The 26,259-nt window shown below is 40.5% G+C and overlaps 1 protein-coding gene across 2 annotated transcripts; it reads left to right on the top strand.

Annotated features, from left to right (window-relative positions):
- The first annotated feature begins 467 nt into the window (after positions 1-467).
- LOC115102414 (spermatogenesis-associated serine-rich protein 2-like) lies at positions 468-25,824 on the top strand. Of its 2 annotated transcripts, none has more exons than XM_029622340.2 (13): positions 468-602; positions 14,556-14,911; positions 15,974-16,053; positions 16,238-16,346; positions 16,507-16,556; positions 16,974-17,205; positions 17,348-17,530; positions 17,627-17,762; positions 18,393-18,451; positions 21,243-21,352; positions 21,507-21,609; positions 22,778-22,911; positions 23,039-25,824. In XM_029622340.2, exons 2-13 carry the CDS (start codon positions 14,887-14,889, stop codon positions 23,315-23,317), a joined length of 1,500 nt encoding a protein of 499 aa, XP_029478200.1. In that variant the 5' UTR covers positions 468-602; positions 14,556-14,886; the 3' UTR covers positions 23,318-25,824. The 2 variants fall into 2 exon arrangements, with proteins under 2 accessions (XP_029478200.1, XP_029478201.1); XM_029622341.2 differs by lacking the exon at positions 468-602 and adding an exon at positions 10,701-11,285.
- Positions 25,825-26,259: the final 435 nt, after the last annotated feature.

The following is a 26,259-nucleotide window of genomic DNA, read 5'->3' on the forward strand; positions in this document are numbered from 1 at the left end:
ATAAGAACCCTTTAAAGAGTAGGTGTGTCCAAACTTTTGAATGGTACTGTGCCCAGTATTTGGGTATGTTCCAGATAGACTCTGTGCAGATTATCAGATCTTTACAATGCCTGGAGAATATCAGGCACCACATCAATGTCAAGATCCTGTAACACTGTGTATGTATTTTAGTGTTATACTTTTGTGGTCCAGCTCAAAGGTAATTAGGAACCCACCGTGCAAATAGACATGACATGCCACTGCAGCCAGGATTGGGCCCACATAACTAGCTCTCCCTCTGCCGTCATCATTTTTACAATCCTATAATTTGCACAGCGCTCCATGATCCCTGTTCAGAATATCAATGGCTCATAAAAGTTATAATACAGTCAAGACTACCCCTTGAAATGATCAAGAGTATGTGTTAATAATTCCAATTTACATAAATTCACGCCTCTATGAACTCATTCGCGTTGTCCAAAGGTTATTTTGGCATGCGTGGCGTGCATGACCGATTTCAGTCTGTTCGGAAGTGACGACGTGGATAGATTTGTGACTAAGCCTGAGGGCAAAAATATTGGAGACCATAGACGACTGGTAACATTGCGGAGAAAGACACCCAGGTAAGCGCTGAATCACTTAAAAATACAAGTTTTATATAGCTAGCTAACTACATGGCTAGCAATCTTAGTGAGTTAGTAAACAGACCCAGTTAGCTAGTTTGCTGTGTGCCACAAACTGGAGAGACGAGCGTTAGCTAGCTAACGTTAGCTAGCATTGTCAATTGAACTAGCGGCTAATTAGCTAAGGTTATTAATTTAACTAGTGTAGTTGACGATTAATACAGTGATAAACTACACTGCAGTCTCAGGGGGCTGTGAAAATATTAACGTTAGTTAGGTAACGTTAATAACACTAATAGCTTGCTAGTTACCTTCCTTGCGAACAGTTCATTGTGGATTTGGCACGTTATTTTAACAAAGCGAGAAGAGTTAATGTTAACTAGCTAGGTTAGCTTGCTAACGCGTTGGGTGGTCTCTAGCACTAGTTTTCTACATTCCATAGATTATTATGATGGTACCCGGCAAGTTAACGTTAGTTAGTTAAATAAATACACTTAGGCCAATGTATATAGCTAGCAACAAGCTAAGTATAAAATGGGGCAAGTTTGGCTAGCCAGGACTGGCGTTGCTAAGATACAGTCACCAACACATTGCACAAAATTTATAGTTTGGGACTTCGCTACCTAGCTAATTGGCCAGAATGTGTTTTTTAATTAATAACTAGAAGCAGGTAGCGAGCTAACGTTAGCTACTGGTGGTATTTTTCAGAAGCTCGCACAGACGAACGTATTAGGTTGCGAAGTATTTTAAAGGGCTAGTTTACCCAAATAATGTTGCCTTATCTTTACTGAGTGGTAACGTTATATTGCCCACAAGAGACAGACTACTAATATATCAATTTTGTTCACTAGCGAAGTTAGTTGCCATGCTGTGGAAGCACACAGGTGAATGTAGCAATTGTTTGAGAAGGGATTAAAAAGAAAATCACATGGTTTATTGTCATTACACACATCGCTCTGGCTATATGTCAATAAACGTCGGCAAAAAAAGTGTAATTAAATTTTTGCTAGCAGCACAATTAGTCACCAACTATATGGATAACATGAAAACTACCTGTTCTGGGGTGAGTAAAATGGTCTGAGTGAGGTGTTCTCTCATTTGTGTCTGGACGTAGCTAACAGTGTGCGCTCTGAACGCTCCAACGGCTGAAACGCTTCGATTTTAACAGACAATCTGACATGGCACTGCTCTGAATTTCCGAACGCCCAGAGCGCACTATGAGCACACTCGGCACTCCAGATTAAGTTTATGAACACACCCTAAATTAATTGGTCTCGTACACAAATGTGCAATTGTTATCGCAGGTACAGCGAAATTCTTGTTTCTAGCTCCAACAATGCAGTTATACAAAATACCTAGCGATACAAAACAATACACACATAATCACAAAAGTTCAAATCAACAGCGAACGTGTGTGTGTGCACGACGTACAAAAGTTTGGGGTCACTTAGACGTTTCCTTGTTTTTGAAATAAAAGCTAATTTTCTGTCTATTAAAATAACATATAATTGATCAGAAATACAGTCTAGACATAGTTAATGTTGTAAATGACTATTGTAGCTGGAAACTGCAGATTTGTTTATGGAATATCTACATAGATTTACATAGGCCAGGGGTGTCAAAGTCAAATGGACGGAGGGCCAAATAAAAAAATCAGCTACAAGACGAGGGCCGGACTGTTCGAATGTTCATTGAAAATTTTTTAAATGACGCATATAGTCTAGTGAACCTAATTGAACCTACTGAAAACCTAACAAATATATTACAATATGATCAGATAAATAAAGCAATATTTTCTTATGGCTCTGTCAGTAATCTTTAATTTTCAACAGACACAAAAGACAAATTTCCTTTATATAAATATCCCCATAACATGAACATTAAATGAAAGAAACCGGTATTCAAGGCACCATCAGTAGACTATATTTTCTATTTTAGCAAAAGTGGGCTAAATTTACTTCAAAGAAAAAACAATAATAGCAATTTTCTATCATCCACTCAACTGAAATATTTTTAAAATATAATTGGATTGAAATACAAAAAATAAAGTGCAAAAATCTATTAATCAAAAACAACACTTTGTTTAAGGAGAAGTAACATGCAGTGAAAACAAATATTAAATTTTAACTTTTAAACTTGAACTGAGTAAAAACTCTAAATATGTGATTGCACAGTAATGTTCACTTGTTTGAGGTTGAGGGTGATACTTGGTGGTGTCCCATCTTTTCCACAAGTTCATCAATGTTAGGGGTAAGGCTCTGAGCTGAAGAAATCCTCAGAATTGAGTGGAGGTGTTCAGCAGTAAGTCGACTTCTGTGTGATGTTTGTTCAGGTTCATCAAAGAAAACAGTTGTTCACACAGGTATGTGCTGCCAAACATAGACAACGTTTGAGCAGCCTGGATGCGCAGCTGGGGCATTGTGCCGGGAGGAAACGGGCGAACTCCGCAGCACCCACTGCCGCATATTTTGCCCTCAGTGCATCATTGCATTGAGGTCAATCAACTCCATTTGGAGGTTTGGTGGTGAGCTTTCCACGTCAACAGCAAATGGGTTACCGAGCAGTTCCAACCTGCTTTTTGTGCTTCAAAGTCAGCAAATCGGCGTCGAAAGTCAGCGGCAAGCATACCTATTTTATCAGCCAACTGTGTGCTCGGGAACGCACTGGTAGAGAGCTTCTCTTTCATGGTCTGGCAGCTGGGAAAGTGGCTCAAATTTTCTTTCCGCATCTGTCTCCCACAGAGTCAGTTTGGTTTTAAATGCCTTCACTGTACTGTACATATCAGAGATGACACGATCCCGACCCTGCAGCTGCAAGTTTATTGCATTCAGATGACTCGTAATGTCACACAGAAAAGCCATTTCACACAGAAACATTTAGTCTCGGAGTTGTGTTGTGTCTTTCCCTTTGCTGTCCAAGAACAGACAAATCTCCTCACGAAGCTCAAACATCTTTGAAGCACCTTTCCTGGCTTAGCCATCGCACCTCTGTGTGATAAGGCAAATCACCATGCTCCGTTTCTAACTCCGTCAGAAATGCCTTGAACTGGCGGTGATTCAAACCTTTGGCTCTGATAAAGTTAACTGTGCGTGATGATGCTCATTACATGCTCCATTTTCAAGGCTTTACTGCACAACGCTTCCTGGTGTATGATACAATGATAAGCTGTCAGCTCACCTGTCGCGTTTTCCTCTTGCATCTTTCCCATCTTCGCCACCAGTCCGCTCCTGTGTCCACACATCGCAGGTGCTCCGTCGGTTGTCAAACCCACAAGTTTTTCCCAAGGCAGCTCCATCCCATTTACACATCTTGACACCTCTTCATACAAATCATGCCCGTAGTTGTGCCATGCATAGGAAAAGCCAAAAACTCCTCTGTCACGCTTAGGTTGGAGTCCACTCCGCGGATGAAAATTGACAACTGGGCAATGTCAGAAATGTCGGTGCTCTCATCCACAGCCAAGGAATATGCAATAAAATCTTTTCCCTTTTTCACAAGCTGCTCTTTTAGATTGATGGACAACTGGTCTACTCTCTCGGCAATGGTGTTTCTGCTCAGACTCACATTTAAAAGAGTTGCCTTTTTTCTGGGCAAACTTAGTCACAAACTTTAATCATGCAGTTTTTGATGAAATCCCCTCCGTAAATGGCCGGGCTGATTTAGCGATCTCTTCTGCCAAAATAAAACTGGCCTTGACAGCAGCCTGGCCTTGTGATTTGGCTTTTTTGAACAGAGCCTGTCGAGATTTGAGGCCTCGTTTTAATTCCTCTGCCTTTTGTAGCCTTTGTTCCATGTCCATATTCTTGTTTTTGTCCGCGTGTTTCGTTTCATAATGTCGTCTCAGATTATACTCTTTCAGTACCGCCACACTTTCTCCACACAGAAGACACACAGGTTTTCCAGCTACCTTCGTGAACATATACTCCGACTCCCACCTTGTTTGAAACCCCCGGTTCTCAGTATCCACCTTCCGTTTTGCCATTTTTGATGGGTATCTGAAAGTTAATTTTACTGTGATGCTGACGACTGCTGTGCCAATAAATATTGAAATGAAGCAGCCTACTGCTCGGTGCGTCACCTTTGCATTGTGGGAAATGTAGTATTGGTGCGTGTAAAAGATCTGCGGGCTGCCGGCTTGCTGCGGGCCGGTTCTAATAATAAATCAAGATCATCCCAGGGGCCGTAAAAAACCTTCTTGCGGGCCGGATGTGGCCCGCGGGCCTTGACTCTGACATATGTGACATAGGCCCATTATCAGCAACCATCACGCCTGTGTTCCAATGTCATGTTGTGTTGCCTAATCCAAGTTTATCATTTTAAAATGCTAATTGATCATTAGAAAACCCTTTTGCCATTATGTTAGCACAGCTGAAAACTGTTCTGGTTAAAGAAGCAATAAAACTGGCCTTTAGACTAGTTGAGTATCTGGAGCATCAGCATTTGTGGGTTTGATTACAGGTTCAAAATGGCCAGAAACAAATGCATTTCTTCTGAAACTTGCCAGTCTATTCTTTTTCTGACAAATGAAGGCTATTCCATGTGAGAAATTGCCAAGAAACTGAAGATCTCACGCAAACTTTCTCTAACCAGAATAGAAAGGGGAGTGGGAGGCCCCGGTGCACAACAGAGCAAGACGACAAGTACATTAGTGTCTAGTTTGAGAAACAGAGGCCTCACTAATCCCCAACTGGCAGCTTCATTAAATAGTACCCGCAAAACACCAGTCTCAACTAGAGGTCGACTGATTATGATTTTTCAACACTGATACTGACTATTGGAGGGCCAAAAAGCCGATACCAATTAATCAGCCGTTTATTTTTTAAATATATATATATTTGTAATGACAATTACAACAATACTGAATGAACACTTATTTTAACTTAATATAATACATAAATAAATACATTTAGTCTCAAATAAATAATGAAACATTTAAATAAAGGTTTAAATAATGCAAAAACACGGAGAAGAAAGTAAAAGTGAAATATGTGCCATGTAAAAAAAAAAGCTAACGTTTAAGTTCCTTCCTCAGAACATATGAATGAAGCTGGTGGTTCCTTGTAACATGAGTCTTCAGTATTCCCAGTTAAGAAGTTTTAGGTATTATAGGACTATTTCTCTCTATACCATTTGTATTTCATTAACCTTTGACTATTGGATGTTCTTATAGGCACTAAAGTATTGCCAGCCTAATCTCGGGAGTTGATAGGCTTGAAGTCATAAACAGCGCTGTGCTTCAAGCATTGCTAAGAGCTGCTCGCAAACGCAGTAAAGTGCTGTTTGAATGAATGCTTATGAGCCTGCTGCTGCCTACCACCTCTGACTGCTCTATCAAATGATAGACTTAATTATAATATAATAAACACAGAAATATGAGTTTTGGGTCATTAATATGGAAACTATCATTTCGAAATCAAAAAGGTTACTCTTTCAGTGAAATACGGAACCGTTCCGAATTTTATCGAATGGGAGGCATCCATATGTCTAAATATTGCTGTTACATTGCACAACCTTCCATGTTATGTCATAATTATGTAAAATTCTGGCAAATTAATTACTTTCTTCATTAGGAAGAAATGGTCTTCACACAGTTCGCAACGAGCCAGGTGGCCCGAACTGCTGCATATACCATGTCTCTGCTTGCACAGAACGCAATTACACAATTTCCCTAGTTAATATTTCCTGCTAACATGCATTTCTTTTAACTAAATATGCATTTTTTTTTTTAAATATACCGGTGTATTGATTTTAACAAAGGCATTGATGTTTATGGTTAGGTGCATTGGTGCAACGACTGTGCTTTTTTTCACGAATGCGCTTGTTAAATCTGCACCCGTTTGGCGAAGTAGGCTGTCATTCGATGATAAATTAACAGGCACCACATTGATTATTTGCAACGCAGGACAAGCTAGTTACACTGGTAATATCATCATCCATGTGTAGTTAACTAGTGATTATGTCAAGATTGATAGTTTTTTTAATTGGATAAGTTTAATGCTAGCTAGCAACTTAACCTGGCTCCTTGCTGCACTTGCGTAACAGGTGGGTCAGCCTGCCACGCAGTCTCCTCGTGGAGTGCAATGTAATCGGCATCCAAAAATGCAGATTACCGATTGTTATGAAAACTTGAAATCGGTGCTAATTAATCGGCCATGCCAATCGCATAGCCTGTTGGAAGGCAACGGGTGCAGCAAATAGGCTACCAAATAGTTACGAATATCAGTGAAAGAGAGGCCCAGCCAGGCATATAGCAATATTTCAAAATACAATCGTGGGAATTGCTATTGCTTCAAAGAAGACAACGAAAAGACTAAACTAAAATACATATCATATTTCTCAACTTAATTGTGCTTACATTATTGTTAGCACTAGTGGAGTATTGTATAGAGCGTGCGTATTCCGTTTTTAAGCAGTGGGTCAGTGCCACCTTATAAGATTCTGTTCATCTCTCCAGTCAAGTGTAAAAGAATTGCATGATAAAAAAAAGGCCTAATTTTTCCTGTGCAAGGAAAGAAAAAGGAATATCTGCTCTAGCCTAGGCCTACCACACCACATGCTGCATTTAAGTTTTTTTTGCAAACAGTGATTGAGTTATATTATTAGCTTAAATTATGACTATCCAATGTACCAATCACATTAGGAATAGTCAGATATCTTACATAACTCTGCAAATGTGATGACGCATGGAATGCACCCCCCGTCGGCCCCACCCGATGACTCGTACATATGGCATGCCAATCACCAACACCTGAAATTCCAAGATCGTCAGTCAAATGATAACACTACTTAGTATAGAATTTAACATTTCTTCTAACTGTGAAATAAATATGATCATACTAGTGCCAATATTGTATCGTCACGATTGCATATAATTGCCGACAGAGAATTTTCTCCTCAATGTCCACTGAGCGGAGCACCCATGCCATTCAAATATATGCAGACTTGTTAGAACTTCAGCTTTAAGCACGTGGATTTTTTCCTTCTGACCAAGAAAAAGGACGTATTGTTTCATTTTATGACATTTTTTCATGAATTGTGAGGTGTGAAACCAGACATTTAAAGTCAGCTCCGATAAGAGAGTGAAAGGGGAGAGCAGACAGATGTCAGTCGGAACCTGTCCAGAACCGCTCAAAGTCCCCCTTATAGGTGTCTTACATTTACATTTTACATTTAAGTCATTTAGCAGACGCTCTTATCCAGAGCGACTTACAAATTGGTGCATTCACCTTATGACATCCAGTGGAGCAGTCACTTTACAATAGTGCATCTAAATCTTTTAAATCTTTTAAGGGGGGGGGGATTACTTTATCCTATCCTAGGTATTCCTTAAAGAGGTGGGGTTTCAGGTGTCTCGTATAATATTAATGGTTGGTGGCTAACCATAGGATGCATTGCAGTCTCTCCTTGTCCATAAGAAACCAATATGTAATTCATTTAGGTGAACTATCACTTTTTAAAATAGGACTGTAGAAAAGCCAGCTTAGAGGTACAGGTAACTGCCAAAGTAAAGAAACGCCAAATGGACAAATCAGGTCCCTCTACCTAAATTCACTCTGGATGCTGCCTTTTTGTTGTTAAAGCCTAATGAACCTAGAACTACATTGCCAATGACCAAACGAGTCAATTTAATGTAGCCTATGGATCTGGGCAAATTCAAATGTTGTATTCGGCGCATGTGACAAAATTTGATTTGATATATGATCAAATCAAATTGTCACATGCGCCGAATACAACAAGTGTAGACTTTACAGTGAAATGCTTACTTACAAGCCCTTAACCAACAATGCAGTTTTAAGAAAATACATAAAAACATGTAAGAGATAAGACAAACAAATAGTTAGAGCAACAATAAATAACAGCTTGCGGTAGAAGCTGTTTAGAAGCCTCTTAGACCTAGGCTTGGCTCTCCGGTACTGCTTGCTGTGCGGTAGCAGAGAGAACCGTCTATGACTAGGGTGACTGGAGTCTGACATTTTTTAGGGCCTTCCTCTGACACCGCCTGGTATAGAGGTCCTGGATGGCAGGAAGATTGGCCCCGGTGATGTACTGGGCCGTACGCACTACCTTCTGTAGTGCCTTGTGGTCGGAGGCCAAGCATTTGCCATACCAGGCAGTGATGCAACACGTCAGGATGCTCTCGTTGGTGCAGCTGTAAAACCTTTTGAGAATCTGAGGACCTATGACAAATCTTTTCAGTCTCCTGAGGCGGAATAGGCTTTGTTTTTCCCTCTTCACGACTGTCTTGGTGTGCTTGGACCATGTTAGTTTGTTGGTGATGTGGACGCCAAGGAACTTGAAGCTCTCAACCTGCTCCACTATAGCCCCGTCGATGAGAATGGGGGGCGTGCTAGGTCCTCCTTTTCCTGTAGTCCACAATCACCTCCTTTGTCTTGATCACGTTGAGGGAGAGTTTGTTGTCCTTGGACCACACGGTCAGGTTTCTGACCTCCCTATAGGCTCTCATTGTTGTCGTGATCAGGCTATTGTGTCATCAGCAAACTTAATGATGGTGTTTGAGTTGTGCCTAACCGTACAGTCATGAGTGAGCAGGGAGTACAGGAGGGGACTAAGCACGCACCCCTGAGGGGAGCCCGTGTTGAGGAGCAGTATGGCGGATGTGTTGTTACCTACCCTTACCACCTGTTGGCGCCTGTCAGGAAGTCCAGGATCCAGTTGCAGAGGGAGGTGTTTAGTCCCAGAGTCCTTAGCTTAGTGATGAGCTTTGAGGTCACTATGGGGTTGAACGCTGAGCTGTAGTCAATGAATAGCATTCTCACATAGGTGTTCCTTTTGTCCAGGTGTGAAAGGGCAGTGTGGAGTGCAATATAGATTGCGTCATCTGTGGATCTGTTGGGGTGGTATGCAAATTGGAGTGGGTCTAGGGTTTCTGGGATAATGGTGTGGATGTGAGCCATGACCAGCCTTTCGAGGCATTTCATGGCTGCAGACTTGAGTGCTACGGGTCAATATCCACATACGAGCCTCCATATTGGAATTACAAGTGGGAAAGTGATAATGTTGCAGTTGCAATGCTCGTGATGTAGAATTGCAGGCGATTATGCTCCAATTTCAAGACTATTTGAAGGCATAGTTGAAAAGAAGTTAAATAACACTAAATATATATATATATATACACACACACAGGATTAATTATAAAATAAAAGATGTAATTCTTTCAATGCGTGACAAATGAAAGGTGTGGCTTGTGTGAAGAGGGTTAAATGCATGTGTCTCATGCCTAATGCGTGAGTTGGCAGCACTGCAAAGTAGTTTGGTTGGTTGGATCAGTGTGTCATGTCCTTTGATTACACAAACTACAAAGTGGTCCACATTCTAAGCAAAATAATTTTCCAATGTATTTATCCATTATGGAACACACAGCCTGGTGAGTCTTTCAGGTGGTATAATCTGTCTCTGAAGTCCTAACAACTTTGATCAACACAGCTACACTTTTTATCTGAGGTTATCCGTGAGTTTTCTGAATCTAGGCCCTGCAGGATGCATTGTCTGTAAGATAATGACTGATTGAACTATCAGTGCTGTTCACCTCACAAGACAGTGGGTTACCAACATCTTGAGTTATGATGACCTGTGTCAATTCGCTTCACGCTTCAAACGGACCTCTTATTTCAGGTTCCTCCAATTTGCTATTCTCAAATTCAGTTTTTAGAATGTAGGTCAATTTATATATTTTATATTGCATGATCCTCTTCAGTGTTTTGCCTAAGTCAACACATTATGTGTAACCTACTTGGGGAATCAAGCACCATCCCTCTTGATAAACACAATGCATCAATGTCTTGACTGACTTGAAACATTGTTGTCCACATGCTGGCGTCACTTGTTGACAGTGCATATGTTTGATGTGTTCAAAGGTGTGGTGGCATGCCATGCAGTAAGTGTGACGTAAAGGGATAATGAAAAGGGTGTGGGTTTGCACAGTAAGTTTCCCTTTCCATGATTGCTGGGTCAGAAAGAGAAACCTAAGTGGGAAACAGCTGGCCTATAAATGACTACAGTTTACTGAGGGTGGTGTTCAAGGTTCTCAAGGATCAAATACAATTTTATGTCTCATGCTTCGTATACAGGTATAGACTAACAGTGAAATACTTACTTACAGGCCCTTCCCAACAATGCAAAAGAAGAAAAGAGAAACTGTAAAACAGTTCAAATATTATTTTTTATTTTTTTTAACCTTTATTTAACTAGGCAAGTCGGTTAAGAACAAATTCTTATTTTCAATGATGGCCTAGGAACACTGCCTTGTTCAGGGGCAGAACAACAGATTTTTGCCTTGTCAGCTCTGGGATTCGATCTTGCAACTAAAGGTCGACCGATTAATCGGAATGGCCGATTAATTAGGGCCGATTTCAAGTTTTAATAACAATTGGAAATCTGTATTTTTGGACACAGATTGTGCCGATTTATTTGTATTTATTTTTTACACCTTTATTTAAAGGTGTAACAGCAGTGCGCTCTTTATTTAACTAGGCTAGTCAGTTAAGAACACATTCTTATTTTCAATGGTGCCCTAGGAATGGTGGGTTAATTGCCTTGTTCAGAGGCAGAACGACAGATTTTCACCTTGTCAGCTCGGGGGACCCAATCTTGCAACCTTACAGTTTACTAGTCCTTGTGCACTCCACAACGAGACTGCCTGTTACGCGAATGAAGTAAGCCAAGGTAAGTTGCTAGCTTGCATTAAACTTATCTTATAGAAAAACAATAAATTAATCATAATCACTAGTTAACTACATATGGTTGATGATATTATCTACCGTGTCCTGCGTTGCATATCTGACTGAGCATAAAAGTATCTAAGTATCTGACTGAGCGGTGGTAGGCAGAAGCAGGAGCGTAAACATGCATTCAAACAGCACTTTAGTGTGTTTTGCCAGCAGCGCTTCATTGTGCGTCAAGCATTGCGCTGTTTATGAATTCAAGCCTATCAACTCCCGAGATGAGGCTGGTGTAATCAAAGTGTAATGGCTAGCTAGTTAGCGTGCGCTAAAAGCGTTTCAAACTTCACTTGCTCTGAGCCTTGGAGTGGTTGTTTCCCTTGCTCTGCATGGGTAACGCTGCTTCGAGGGTGGCTGTTGTGTTCCTGGTTCGAGCCCAGGGAGGAGCGAGGAGAGGGACGGAAGCTATACTGTTACACTGGCAATACTAAAGTGCCTATAAGAACATCCAATAGTCAAAGGTTAATGAAATACAAATGGTATAGAGGGAAATAGTCCTATAATTCCTATGACTACAACCTAAAACTTCTTACCTGGGAATATTGAAGACTCATGTTAAAAGGAACTACCAGCTTTCATATGTTCTGAGCAAGGAACTCAAACGTTAGCTTTTTTTACATGGCACATATTGCACTTTTACTTTCTTCTCCAACACTTTGTTTTTGCATTATTTAAACCAGATTGAACATGTTTCATTATTTATTTGAGGCTAAATTGATTTTATTGATGTATTATATTAAGTTAAAATAAGTGTTCATTCAGTATTGTTGTAATTGGCATTATTACAAATCAATTTTAAAAAATCGTCAAATTTAATCGGTATCTGCTTTTTTGGTCCTCCAATAATCTGTATCGGAGTTGAAAAATCATAATCAGTCGACCTCTACTTGCAACCTTCCGGTTGCTAGTCCAACACTCTAACTACTAGGCTCCCTGTGTGTAGATTAAAGGAACACTTTCTTGTTCAGGGGCAGAACGTATTCAAGCACAATTCCTCTTGATAAACACAATGCATCCAATGTCTTGACTGACTTGAAACATTGTTGTGCACACGCTGGCGTCAGTATTCAAACCCCTTCACTTTCTCCACATTTTGTTAACGTTACAGCCCCGCCGTATTCTAAAATTATTAAATTGTTTTTTAAATTTCATCTACACACACTACCCCATAATGACAAAGCAAAAACAGGTTTTTAGAAAAAAATTGGCTATCACATTTACATAAGTATTCAGATCTTTACTCAGTACTTTGAAGCACCCTTTGCAGTGATTACAGCCTCGAGCCTTCTTGGATATGACGCTACAAGCTTGGCACACCTGTATTTGGGGAGTTTCTGCCATTCCTCTCTGCAGATCCTCTCAAGCTCTGTCAGGTTGGATGGGGAGTGTCGCTGCACAGCTATTTTCAAGTTTCTTCAGAGATGTTAGATCGGGTTCATGTCCGGGCTCTGGCAGGGCCGCTCAAGGACATTCAGAGGCTTGTCCCGAAGCCACTCCTGGTTTGTCATGGCTGTCTAGGTCAGGTTTAATTCACCCAAAGAATTAGGTCTCAACTAAATCATGATTTAATGGTTTCTTCTCCATGCATTTGAACCAAACCGAAAATATGCTGCTGCCAATTACAATATTGAATGCCGATTGTATAGGATGTTGTGTCAGACAGTAATTTATTATTTTTTATAATGTTTAATGACTTATGCACAAAGAATATATATATATATATATATATGCACTTTACTATTTATTAAAAAAATCCGGACAATGTACATTCATAGTAGTATTAATTTCTATACGTTTTCCCTAGAATCGCCTAGTTATAGGCTTGACGTCAGGGCATTTCCATCTATACAGATCCATGAGCACTAACGTGACATTTATAGGAGCATATCAGATGGAAGCCAGGAGTCTATTTGAGAAATTAAGGCATATACCCTACCAGTCAAGAGTTTTAGAACACCTACTCATTCCACGTTTTTTCTTTATTTGTACTATTTTCTACATTGTAGAATAATAGTGATGACATCAAAACTATGAAATAACACATGGAATCATGTAGTAACCAAAAAAGTCTCAAACCATCAAGCGATATGATGAAACTGGCTCTCACGAGGACAGCCACAGGGCTGAAGACCCAGAGTTACCTCTGCTGCAGAAGATGAGTTCATTAGTTACCAGCCTCAGAAATTGCAGCCCAAATAAATGCTTCAGAGTTCAAGTAACAGATACAGCTCAACATCAATTGTTCAGAGGAGACTGCGTGAATCAGGCCTTCATGGTCAAATTGCTGCAAAGAAACCAGTACTAAAGGACACCAATAAGAAGAGACTTGTTTGAGCCAAGAAACACAAGCAATGGACATTAGACCAGTGAAAATGTGTCCTTTTTGTCTGAAGTCCAAATGTGAGATTTTTGGTTCCAACTGCCGTGTGGGTGAACGGAAGACCCTCCGCATGTGTATTTCCCACCGTAAAGCATGGAGGTGTTATGGTGTGGGGGTGCTTCGCTGGTGACACTGTCAGTGATTTATTTCGATTTCAAGGCCCACTTAACCAGCATGGCTACCACAGCATTCTGCAGCGATACGCCATCCCATATTGTTTGGGCTTAGTGGGAATATCATTTGTTTTTCAACAGGACCATTACCCAACACACCTCCAGGCTGTGTAAGGGCAATTTGACCAAGAAAGAAAGTGGAGTGCTGCATCAGATGATCTGGCTTCCACAATCTCCTATCTCAACCAAATTGAGATGGTTTGGGATGAGTCAGACTGCGGAGTGAAGAAAAAGCAGACAAAATGTGCTCGACATATGTGGGAACTCCTTCAAGACTGCTGGAAAATCATTCCAGGTGAAGCTGGTTGAGAGAATGCCAAGAGTGTGCAAAGATTGCCTGGTCTGTAATTATGTTACCAAAAACCCACATCTTTAAAATATTTTTAAATTTCCCTCGTGAGGGAGGTAGACCTACCAATTAGTTAGTGTTTTTAAGTATAAAATCTGACTCAAAGTGTAATTCCGGCACCAATGTTATAGTTCTTCTGCCTGAATATGCTAAATGTTATGATTTTCCTTTTTGTGCATTTGGTGGGTCAACATTCATTACAAACTACTAGTTTGTTCCATTGGATCGTCTCATGAAACTCTGTTTTTAATCCTGTGTGCTTATTACATCCACCCTAGACAGTAACCTTATTTCCCTGTCTCCTTTTTTCAGAGTTGGATCAACTTTGTGGAGAACGGAGAAGAAAAGTTGAATCCAAGCCTAAGTGGTGGAGGCCTGATCTGACCCTGCCTACTCCAACCCCTCCTACTGCCAGATTTGTGAGCCTTTGTTGGCTTCCTGTCTGAGAGGGAAAAATCAAGGAGGAACATTTCTACAAATGAAGAGCTGAAGTCTTCACATAGGAAACAAGTTCAAACTGAATATCTGGAAAAGTGCATTATTTTATTGATTTGTTTTTGACTTGAGCTAAAAACTTGGACGCTATACACTGGGATCAGTTGGGACTTACTTACTGTACCTTTTAGACTAGTGGTGTTTCAACATGGCGAAGAAAAACAGCCAGAAGGGTATGTGTGCTACCATTCGTCTTTTAAAAGCAGATGAACTAGTATTGATAATGCAATAACTAGTGTGTGAATGCTTTTTAAATGTGTAGAGTTGATTCTCAAAACATAGCTGGTGGAATGAGCAGCACTTGACATGCAACTTCATCAAGTGTCTACCAGACCTCTTATTGAGTTAGAATGGATCCTTTCAAACACAATAGCTGGGGATAGCTGAGAGAGATTGACAGCAATATGAACTCATGTCCGTGCAGTCCACTTTGGATGGGATACCTTTAGAAGGGTCCCAGCTTTTCTCCGGAATAAAATTAAGCTATTTCTGAAATGAAGCTCTCTATTAGGACTGTCTTTGACTTGCAGATCACAACATTTTCTGTTGAGTTTGCCATTGTTAAACTGTCCTCTGGCATTCTTTGGTCATGCCACATGTATTTGGGTCACAGCAACCCAGCTGTTTCTCATCTCATTGAGCTTACTTTGTTTGGGGCTGTAATTCTTATCCATCTGATGCATAAACCCCCTGCTTTGCTGACTCATTCTGTTTCTACAACTCTACATCAGTTATAACCGGTTCAAATTCAATGCAGATCTCGGGTCCTTTACGGCCAGTCCAGATGCCAATATTTCTTGAGTTTAATCTCATGGCTCCAGGGCCAGTTCTTTTTGGTCCTAGCATATATAAATCCATTAAAAGTGTTGTAAAATCTTTAGGCCTCAAGCAACTTAAAACAGTTGTTAAATGTGTACATATTTTACTTGAGAGGTCATCAAGCATCTTGTCACATTTGCCCATAAAGGAAATATCTGGGTCCTAATAGGTTTTTCATGTAAATCACCTCTTCTGTCTCTTCCACATGATTTATGAAAGTCCCTGTGTTCTCTGCCATGGTTTACTTTCAACACACATAGGCCTAACTTTGAATGTCCAGGAATGACTAGGTATGGCGAGAGTTTTGTTTAGCAAATGATGTGCCTATGTACTTACAAATGTTTTGCAAATAGACCTGGGTCCAGCAGAAAACAATGAGAAATTACAAATCAACCCTTTCTCCCTTTTTCGCACAGATACCTCTGGTATGGTGTTTGACACAAACTTGAAAATGGTTATGTCCCAGGGAGGGACTTTTGAGAGAATGAAGGAGAAGGTAAAAACTGCCAATTATTTCTCTCTAGGCATAACATTCCAATTGCATTGATTTGAGTACATTAAGTGCTATTCCTCTTTAGCTAGTACGTTTTATTGGGTGAGAATGCCCATGGCCTTAGGATATGTATCACTATGCTAAACCTTAATTTGTCAGATCGTTCTCTTATTTGTTTTCTTCACAGATCAGTGCTGTCAGGGCCGTTGTTCCCAACAAAAGCAACAATGAGATAGTTCTGGTCTTGCAGCACTTTGAGAACTGCGTCGATAAGGCCGTCCAGGCTTTCCTAGAAGGTATGGAAATGCCATAGTGATAATTCTTGTTGTGGTATAGAACACACACTAATGAATGGAAAATACCTTTTTGATTTCTAATTTAAGAATACACTGGTTCAAACGGCGTACATTAAGTACAACTTTGTCACCCTCTTATTACCTGATGTTTTCCTCTCAGGTAGTGCTGTGGAAATCTTGAAGGAGTGGAATGTAACTGGTAAAAAGAAGGTAAACTTGTTTGTTGTCCTATACTGCAGGGTAATGCATTCTATATGCAAGGGCAACATGAGTATGAATGAAATTTAGTGTCATGACGTTTTTAAGTACGGCCTATCCCTCACGTGATTGAGACGGCACTTTTTAAAACAAGTTCCAAAGATATTCTTCCAGTGACAGCTCATCCAGATTTGGATGGAAAAATTTTAACTTTAAAGGCGATTAACTTTAAACTCTAAATGTTTGTTTTATTATTTTTTTCACCTGTTTTTATTTGATGTCAGAAGCTCTAGCTGAAAATATGGCATCTGTCATGAGGACCTACAACCTGCTCAACCATTGCTATATATGAATTATTAATGAACTTCAAAAGCTGTTTAAGTTTATATTCTAGTGGTTAAAATCCAACTTTGATTATTCAACATCTAGCCCAAGAAGAAAAAGAAGCCCAAGCCAGAGCCAGAGCCTCTGGCAGAGGAGCCTGCTCTAGCCGAGACCATGCAGCCCTCTGAGACTGAGAGTAAGGAAGCTGTGAATGGGTTCCATGCCAATGGCTCCGTGTTGGACGGAGACTCACTAGACTCTCTGAGTGAGCAGTTGGATTCTGCTTCCTTGGACGCAGCCGAGTTGGATTCTGAACCTGCCACGTCGGACATTACAGGTATTGTAATGGAGTGTTTTCAGTCGCTTTATTTTATCCATCAGACGGCCTTTGAATTGTTGCGACAATATAAGACTTTTGATAATCCTCCATGTAGTTGAAACCAACCCCTACAGATCAGAAAACAGCTTTCTCTTAACAGGTGCGGAAGCAGACTCTCTTTGTAGTGGCCCAAGCCCCACCCCTCACCATGCTCAAGGAGGAAGGAATCACCAGCCTCCCCGTGGCAACAAGTTCCGTTCCAGAACTAACTCCCAGCCATCCACTTCCTCTGTGCTCACCACTGACGAGAACCAACAGGGATCCTCTGGAGCCAAGAAGATTGGTTAGTGACAAATTTCTTTAAAACAAAAATGGTAATGATTTTGTTTTTCTAAGACAATAGGTGATGTCTAGTCTAACTCTGTTCTTTGACTCTCAGCGCCCAATATTGACCGCTCTGTGAAGGACCTGCAGAGATGCACAGTGTCGCTCACTCGCTACAGAGTGGTGGTCAAGGATGAGATGGACTCCTCTATCAAGACCATGAAGCAAACATTTGCTGAGCTCCAGAGCTGGTAGGTACATCTACCATCATTACCTCCACTACATTAGTTTGTAAAGTTGTAGTTTATATTTGGAATATGAACTTATGGTGGGATATAACGGCACAGATTCCCTTATGTTAAGCAATTTAGGAGCCTTGATTTTAAGGTCCAATGCAGCCTTAACCTAATAGCAAATCATTTTTGGGTGACAACTAAGTACTTTACTGTGATTTTGTTTTCAATTAAAATGGTAAAAGAGAAACAAATAGCTTCTTAACCAAGAGCAATTTCATAAGCAATAATTTTGCTAGGACTGTCTGGGAGGGAGGGGAGTACTTTAAACTAGCTGTTAATGGAAGAGATGTTTGAAATTATTATTTTTTCTATCCACTAATTTATCACCTGATGTCACCAGGCAGGCTGAAGCTCCAAGTGCATTGCTCTCAACTCTGCTCTACAACAACCACCACAAATATCTATTTCAGTGTCGCATGTAGTCAGTCTATTGCTGTAGTCTAACCAGTGTTATTGTAGTATAGAAATGGTGAGTGTAGCCAAAATCAAAGTACAGAGACTATCTTAGAAATCTAAGGAATCACGATCCCTTTATCTTAGTAAAGAATGTCATTTCATATATTTTCCCCTCCCCCGCTCTCTCAGCCTGATGGACAGAGAGGTTACTCTGTTGACAGAGATGGACAAAGTCAAAGCAGAAGCCAGTGAGTACAACACCTTTTTAATTAGCATTTGGACTTCAATGTAATTCTATTCTTACTATGTTTACATTTTTTCCCTGAAAGCCTTTGTCCCAGAGTCGTCCTGCTCTCAATTTGTCTAAATGTTTAAACTTTCCATATATAGACACACACACCCTATGTGTTTGAATACATATACACTGAGCTTGTCTGATGCTTTAAGCACACTGTTTGATTAAATAATTAAGACCCACAAATGACTCCGTCACTGTTAAAAATGTAATGACAGCGAGTGCCTGTGTGAGTGCTGGGCATTGTCTCGCTCTCCTCCCTACTGCAGCGAAAAGGCACCACAGCAAGTGTTTATTGTGCTGTTCGTGCTGAAGCTGCCACATCATTACAGCCATTTAGTTAATTTTTTTCTGACTGGAAAGTTCTGTTACTGAAATTCATAAGTTTTTTATGAAAAACATTCCCTATTCTCCCATAGCTCTCTTTATGTGCATCATGTAAGCATCGCATGAGTATGACCAATGGGGCCTGACCTATAGCCTATCATAATCACATCGCTAAATTGGTTATAACAAACTTCGACAATGTCGACAGCAAAATAAAAGCAGAGAAAGTGAAATTGAAACTCGAAAAGGGGGAATGTTTACTGGTTGCTCAGGAGGGAAAAAGGAGGTCAGATCTATGGAAGACATTTGACTTAGTTGTGGAAACTTCTGAGGATCAAGAGGGAGATAAAGAAAAAGGGGGGTGTAGGACCAAGCGTTGGTGAGCATTGTGTGCCAAACAGTTGCTTTTAAATTACAATATTAAACATTTTCCTGAACCTTTGGAACAGTGTAAACAACACTAAATAAGTGTAACAGTGTGTTCTAACAAACAACATAAGATTGAAAAGCCTTTATTACAGTAGACTAAACGGTTGCATGCCTTGAATTACGGTTTAGGCTAATTATTAAAAGCTCCCTTGTGTTATTTCATTTTAAAACTAAAATGCTTGATTGCATTTCAAAGCATAAATGTCTCATGCTTTTTCATGGCATGAACGAATGAAGGATTGATTGATACAGTAGCCTATAAATTGAAATGTAGGCTTAAGTAAGTTAAGGTATTAAGACTTAACGGGATGCGCTCTTGGGCCTACAACTCGATGGTGGTTATACAAGGATACTATACTAAGCTTACTAATGATAACGACATTACTTATTATGATGATCATAATAATTGTAATAACAAAGAGATTAAGAGGATTTAGGAGCGTGCATATCTGACAAACCGATGCTGTTAGATTACAATATAATTTTTCTGCCTGTTTGGAAAGGTGTAAACGACACGAATTAAATGCGAAAAGACTGGTATTGCTTACAACAAACATTTGTGTAAAACCTTTATTACAGTCAAATCTGTGAAATTGCTTTATCTGACGTTTTGCTGTTACAGGAGGCATGGCGCTCACGGAATCAGTAGGCTATTAAACACTCAAACAGGCAACAGAAGCAGGATCTGTCTTATTTCTGTAGATGTATATGGATCATTTATAAAGCTAGGTACATTTTAACAGTTAGGCTATTTATTATAGACCTAATTAAATTGAGGTTTCTCCTCTCAATTTTCTTAGACAATTAGGCTAAAGCATTGGCTGTTTACTCATCTCTGCTGCTGCCTCTGCACATTGTTCTCAATCCCAATATGTTGGTTAACTTTGCTATTATGCACATATCAACATAGGGAAATGCACCAATTCTACGGCGCACTGAAGATTGTTTCAGAACCGCGGTCAGCGACCTTATCCAAAGCAGGAGAAAGCACGTTTGTTCTAAAATTTGATTTGTTAATGTTGCACTTAAAAAAAAAAAAAAGTACTTTAAACATTTACAATTTCAGTAACACGTCTTGGTGATGGACTGTGCCATCCCTGTGGTCTCCGCAATGGATTAGTCCACTGAAATATGCTCTAATCAGACAGGTGTCTTGTGAACCATAAACTAAGTTGTGACTGCTTGACTAAAGAAATCTGTCCACCAGCAACCTATCGACCAAACAAAATACTAAATGGGATCAGCTCTACAGTTAAGGTATTCCAAATACATTAACTGTCTTAAATGCATTTCCTCAGGGTTATTTTAGACGTTAGACATACCAGAATCTTCTATGTAGTGAAACATGACAGAGCAAGACTGCATATTTCCACAAGTGGGCCATTCTGCCCTCATTCTTTCCTTCCTCCCAATGCACAGTGTTGTGTGTTCTGAGCCTGGAAAAAGTGAATAGTGTCAGGTGTCATGGCAGACTAAATGCTGTCTTTGTGTTGAGGTGTGTGGGGAATTGAGGGAAGAAGAGGGAACACTAGAGCAGTTCTTTGACATTACAAAAACCCAACATTCCTTGAAATGTACCAGTTTCAGCCCTAATCTCCCCTCGTTTAGATGTGTTACTGTTAATGGATGAGACTTGCTTTCTTCCCTCCCCCTCATGAAAAAAGTATTTTCTGTGTATCAGTTGCCAAGGAGATTCAAATGACAAAGTGCTCTTCCTCTCATGTTTTGCATGTGTTTATTTCCCCCCCTCTGTCCTGATAATGGTCAGCACCAGGAAAAGCCTGTGGAGTTATTTATGGATGCAGGGTTGTATCTGATCTATTTTGTAGAAACTAGTCAACTAATAGGCCTACCTGTTACCTTATAATATTGAGGACATGCCTAGTCCCAAGTTTCAGTATGGTATTGCCTGTGTGGATTTCTCTCTGTACAACTGAAGGTCTCTGAATATGGGGTGACGTGGTCAACTAATAATGTATCTGTTTCAGTGGCCATTTTGGATGGCCGTCAAAAGAGAGCAGAGGAGCTCCGCAGGCTGACTGACCAATCGGCATCCATGTCTGAGGACCAGCTGAGTGAGCTGCGTGCTGACATAAAGGTAAGTTGACTACCATAATAACACCCACTATATAGTCAAGACAATTGTGCAACCCGCTCAGGAACGGTGTTGTATGGGAATTGAGCCATGATCTGACCTAAGACAAGTCCGTAACCCCTGGTCAGCGATGATATGTTTTCTATTTTTTTTGCAGCACTTTGTGAGTGAGCGTAAATTTGATGAAGACTTGGGAAAAGCTGTGAAGTTCACTTTTGAGCTAGAACCACTGAAGACAAGCATCACAGGATTTGGATCAGGTACAGTCCTTTGTTCTTCTCTAGTTGATGTCTTTTCTCTCACAGAAACTCATTGTGGTAGTACAGTATTGCATTGCTATTTGTTGGGCAGTATATCCATATCCTTGATAGTAACACCCACAGAATCAAATAGAACACGTACAGTATTTGTATAATAAACTCAGCAAAAAAAGAAATGTCCTCACTGTCCACTGCATTTATTTTCTGCAAACTTAACATGTGTAAAAATTTGTATGAACAAAACAAGATTCAACAAATGAGACATAAACTGAACAAGTTCCACAGACATGTGACTAACAGAAATGGAATAATGTGTCCCTGAACAAAGGGGGGTCAAAATCAAAAGTAACAGTTTCTGGTGTGGCCACCAGCTGCATTAAGTACTGCATTGCATCTCCTGGTGTATCTCGGGCAGTTGTTCTTGCCATCCTGTACCTGTACCGCAGGTGTGACGCTCGGATGTACCAATCCTGTGCAGGTGTTGTTACACGTTGTCTGCCCCTGCGAGGACGATCAGCTGTCTGTCCTGTCTCCCTGTAGCGCTGTCTTAGGTGTCTCACAGTATGGACATTGCAATGTATTGCCCTGACCACATCTGCAGTCCTCATGCCTCCTTGCAGCATGCCTAAGGCACGTTCACACAGATGAGCAGGGACCATGGGCATCTTTCTTTTGGTGTTTTTCAGAGTCTGTAGAAAGGCCCCTTTAGTGTCCTATGTTTTCATAACTGTGACCTTTAATTGCCTACCGTCTGTAAGCTGTTAGTGTCTTAATGACCGTTCCACAGGTGCATGTTCATTAATTGTTTATGGTTCATTGAACAAGCATGGGAAACAGTGTTTAAACCCTTTACAATGAAGATATGTGAAGTTATTTGGATTTTTACAAATTATCTTATTCTGTTTTACCTTTATTTAACTAGGCAAGTCGGTTAAGAACAAATTCTTATTTTCAATGAAGGCCTAGGAGCAGTGGGTTAACTGCCTGTTCAGGGGCAGAACGACAGATTTGTACCTTGTCAGCTCGGGGGTTTGAACTTGCAACCTTCCTGTTACTAGTCCGATGCTGCCTCATCTTTGAAAGATAGGGTCCTGAAAAAGGGATGTTTATTTTTCTGAGTTTGTATCTCTATGGTAACGCCTGCCCTTGTGTCACCCTCCCCTTTCAGTGTACCACCCTCAGACGGGTTACTCCAACCGCTCCCGCTGTAGCTCCACCACCTCCTCCATCACAGGCCCAGGGTCCGTAGAAACCCCACCTCCCTCCAGCTACGAAGGACGCCCTACCCAGCCAAACAAAACGGTTAGCTCACAAAGCAACCATAAACATGCAACTAAGTTCTCATTAATGTTGTCTCCTTAGGAGTAATAATTATCAACGTATGATTGTTTTATTTGATTTAACTTTGATTTTAAACTTGAACTTTCAGACTTTCCTAGGCAACAGGCGTTACACAGCGGGTCCAGGGTACCACGCCGGTGGGCAGCGGTATAATGGCGGCTCCTATCGTGACAGGAACCCCAATCGTGGAGGCTACCGTTCCCAGGGCTACCAGGGCCAAGGCGATGGCCCCAGCCATCCTACTGCCACACAATCCTCCAACTCCACAAGAGCCCCTTCCAACTCCGCTCCATCCTCTTCTTACCGTCAAGACCACCCTTCTCATAACGGTCTGCCCCAAAGGCCTCCGCGGACACACTGCCCCTGACACCGGAATTACCTGGCCCATTTGTCAAACCCCCTACTAACCCTGGCATTCCACCCTCAATACCCTGCCCCTTCCACCCCACTAACTCCTCTCAATGAAGAATAGAATACAAGTTTACATATTTTTGTCAATTGAGCTGTAGTGCCACCCATAGGCAACCATTCATCCTCCTAACTTGAATATTAGCTACCCATGTTCTGCCACTTTCTCCATACTTTAGAATGAGCTATTAAGACCTATTTTCTCATGCCTGTTGATATAGCAGCTACCCAGGTCCCCTTATGTGAGTCTGATTTAATATTTGCTATTTGAGGCCAGTGTTATCTGGTGATGCGTTTATATGCATTTTGTAGCATTTTTATTTGATCTGTTTTTGTTCTCGAGCATCAAATTAATTTTTATTTTGCTTTAGGTTGCAAGTTTTTTGCAGTCTATCAAACCATTTCAGTTCCTTATTTTAGACGATACATGACACCCTTACAATGGTTTCACAAGTATGTATGGGAGATTGTCATCAATGGCATAGAATCAACACTACATAATTGTATCTTATTATTTTAGAGCTTCCCATATATGCTGGTTGCTCCTGTAAATAATATGTACTCATTGAAATGTATGATGAATATGTTGTTAATCAGAACTAGCAGGTGAACCAGAGCGGTAATCACGTCGGTTGTTGCCTGATAGCAGTTTATTCCCTCCCTCACATGTAAATTCAGAATTTTTTTAGTGGATAGTTTTTCTGTCCTCCCTATTGTTATTGTATAATCCAAGGAGAGGGCTCCTTTTTTTTTTTTTTTTTTTTTACATACATCCTTTATTATGTGGGACTCCACTTCTCAAATCTCAGGTATGAGAAAGGAACCTACACTCCCCTTCACATATGGTCTGAATTAGGACTTCCTTTTGTTAGTACATCTATTCTGCTGTTATTTGGTCTTCTCATTCTTTCCTTATGTTTAGTGTGTGTCAGACAGGACCATAAACCGCATATACTTGACATGCTCGTATCACATTGCAACTTCCTTTGCCTTTCTAGAAATGCAAAGATGCTCGCATCACGAACACTGTTAAGCGCACACTCTTCTGATCTTTTACATTACTGAAAAGTGAGCTGTAGGAACGTTGTCCTTTTTTGATGCGTTCACTTTCCTCTTAATTATATCCTAGAGAAGAAAAATTGGATGAAATTTGTCTATGCTGTTTCGGTCTTATTTTGAACATGTTCTATGGCTGCTGAGTTGGGACAAATTGAAATGGTAATGCCAGGATTTAATATTTTTTTTATGTCTACAATAACTGAACAAAAATTTGGAGAAATACCTCATTGTTTCCCCTTGTACACTGCTTGGTAGCATAATGTTGCTTTTGGGACTTTGCTTTACAGTGGTCTGAATGCGAAAGCAGAGTCGTCTCATGTCAAGCTGCAAGGCATGTGTATAAGATCATACAAACTAGCTGTTTCCTCTGTACCAAAGGGCCATACTGATGAGTAGAATAATTGAGAGAAACTTAGACTAACTGCCCCCCCTCCCCCCAGGTACTTAAGTCTTCTTATAGGAGTGTAGTTTGGTCATGAGAAAAATAACTTAATTTTGGGTTTTGTTATATTGCACATCAATGTAAAGATTGTGGTTCTGGTTTGTTCAGTGGTTTACAAAGTATTCTGTGGAAGTGCAGAGTATACAGTAGGGCAGATCACTTGGCATGTATCAGCAACTGTGCTTGAGCAGGTAAGGCTTGGTAGCCAACACCAAGATCTTCCAGCCTTCAGCAAATCTTTCCTCATCTCAGATCTGCACTCTAAATATAGTCTCAGTAATCATAATGCACAGTAGTGGAGATGCATGCATTACAGTACAAAGCATTCTATCTCCACAACACTGCTAGTTGTTACCTTTTGGTGCTGTGCATGTTGAGGTTTGATTTTAATAGCTGAACTGATTCTGCATAGGGAATGAATGATGCCGGTCTCAATCGCTCTTTTACCAAATGTATGTAAAGTCACATTCACAGCATTCCAAACTATCTGGATAGGTTATCGCCAAAGAGATCATGTTGTCTTGTTCGAGTTGCTGCCTTTTTTCTTACTCTGCTTATAAAAAAAATATGATTGTTTTACAATGGGATAATCTATTCTAGGTTGAGTAACATTGTTTCTTTTACATTTTTTCTTTCCTGAATCTTTACTGTATATATGTAGCTATAATTTAGTTGTGCTCACATGGTGCATTTTGTATGTTATATACATATTGAGCATATGGTTTACCTATGACAACTGTAAACTTAAGTGCCTTCTCTTGTCTCCCTCAAATTCATTCACTACCCCCCCCCCCTTCCCTACCACTACCACCCAGTATGGACCAAAGACATCTGCCCTCCACATCCATTCCAATACAAGCGCCTCTTGTATACACGGCCCTCCCCATCCATTCCAATAGAAGCACCCCACCCCAATACACAGAAAGGCACACTTTTCCTTTACTATTAAACGATTGTTTGCAATACATTAGTGTCCTTTGTCTTAATCTGCACAGTCCATTTCAATGTGACTGTATTTTACAGATCCGTAGGTCAAGTTAACTGTAAGCAAAAAAATTGTGATAAGCTCGCCTATCACCTCTCATTTCATAAATAACTGCTCTCCCCACAATTTATATGGACAATGAAGCTTAAAGTTGTACATTTGGCTCTACGCTCCAGAATCTTGGATTTGGTTTGTAAGAATTGTAATTTAATTTGCCATTCTGGAGGAAGTATGGTTGTTTAAGATGTGGTGCGGGGCTACGTTCTCCAATGCTGGAAGGGGGGCCCCGATTGGGGGGAAAGTTTCTGAACCCCTGCATTAGTATACCATCTTCAGCATTGTAGGTGTCTTAAGGCATCCTCAGGTTCGGTTTGCTCCTAGCAGAACTCTGCTAGGTGAAGTGAACGTCTGCTCA

Source organism: Oncorhynchus nerka, linkage group LG20, assembly GCF_034236695.1.
Source record: "Oncorhynchus nerka isolate Pitt River linkage group LG20, Oner_Uvic_2.0, whole genome shotgun sequence".
Lineage (NCBI taxonomy): Eukaryota > Metazoa > Chordata > Actinopteri > Salmoniformes > Salmonidae > Oncorhynchus > Oncorhynchus nerka.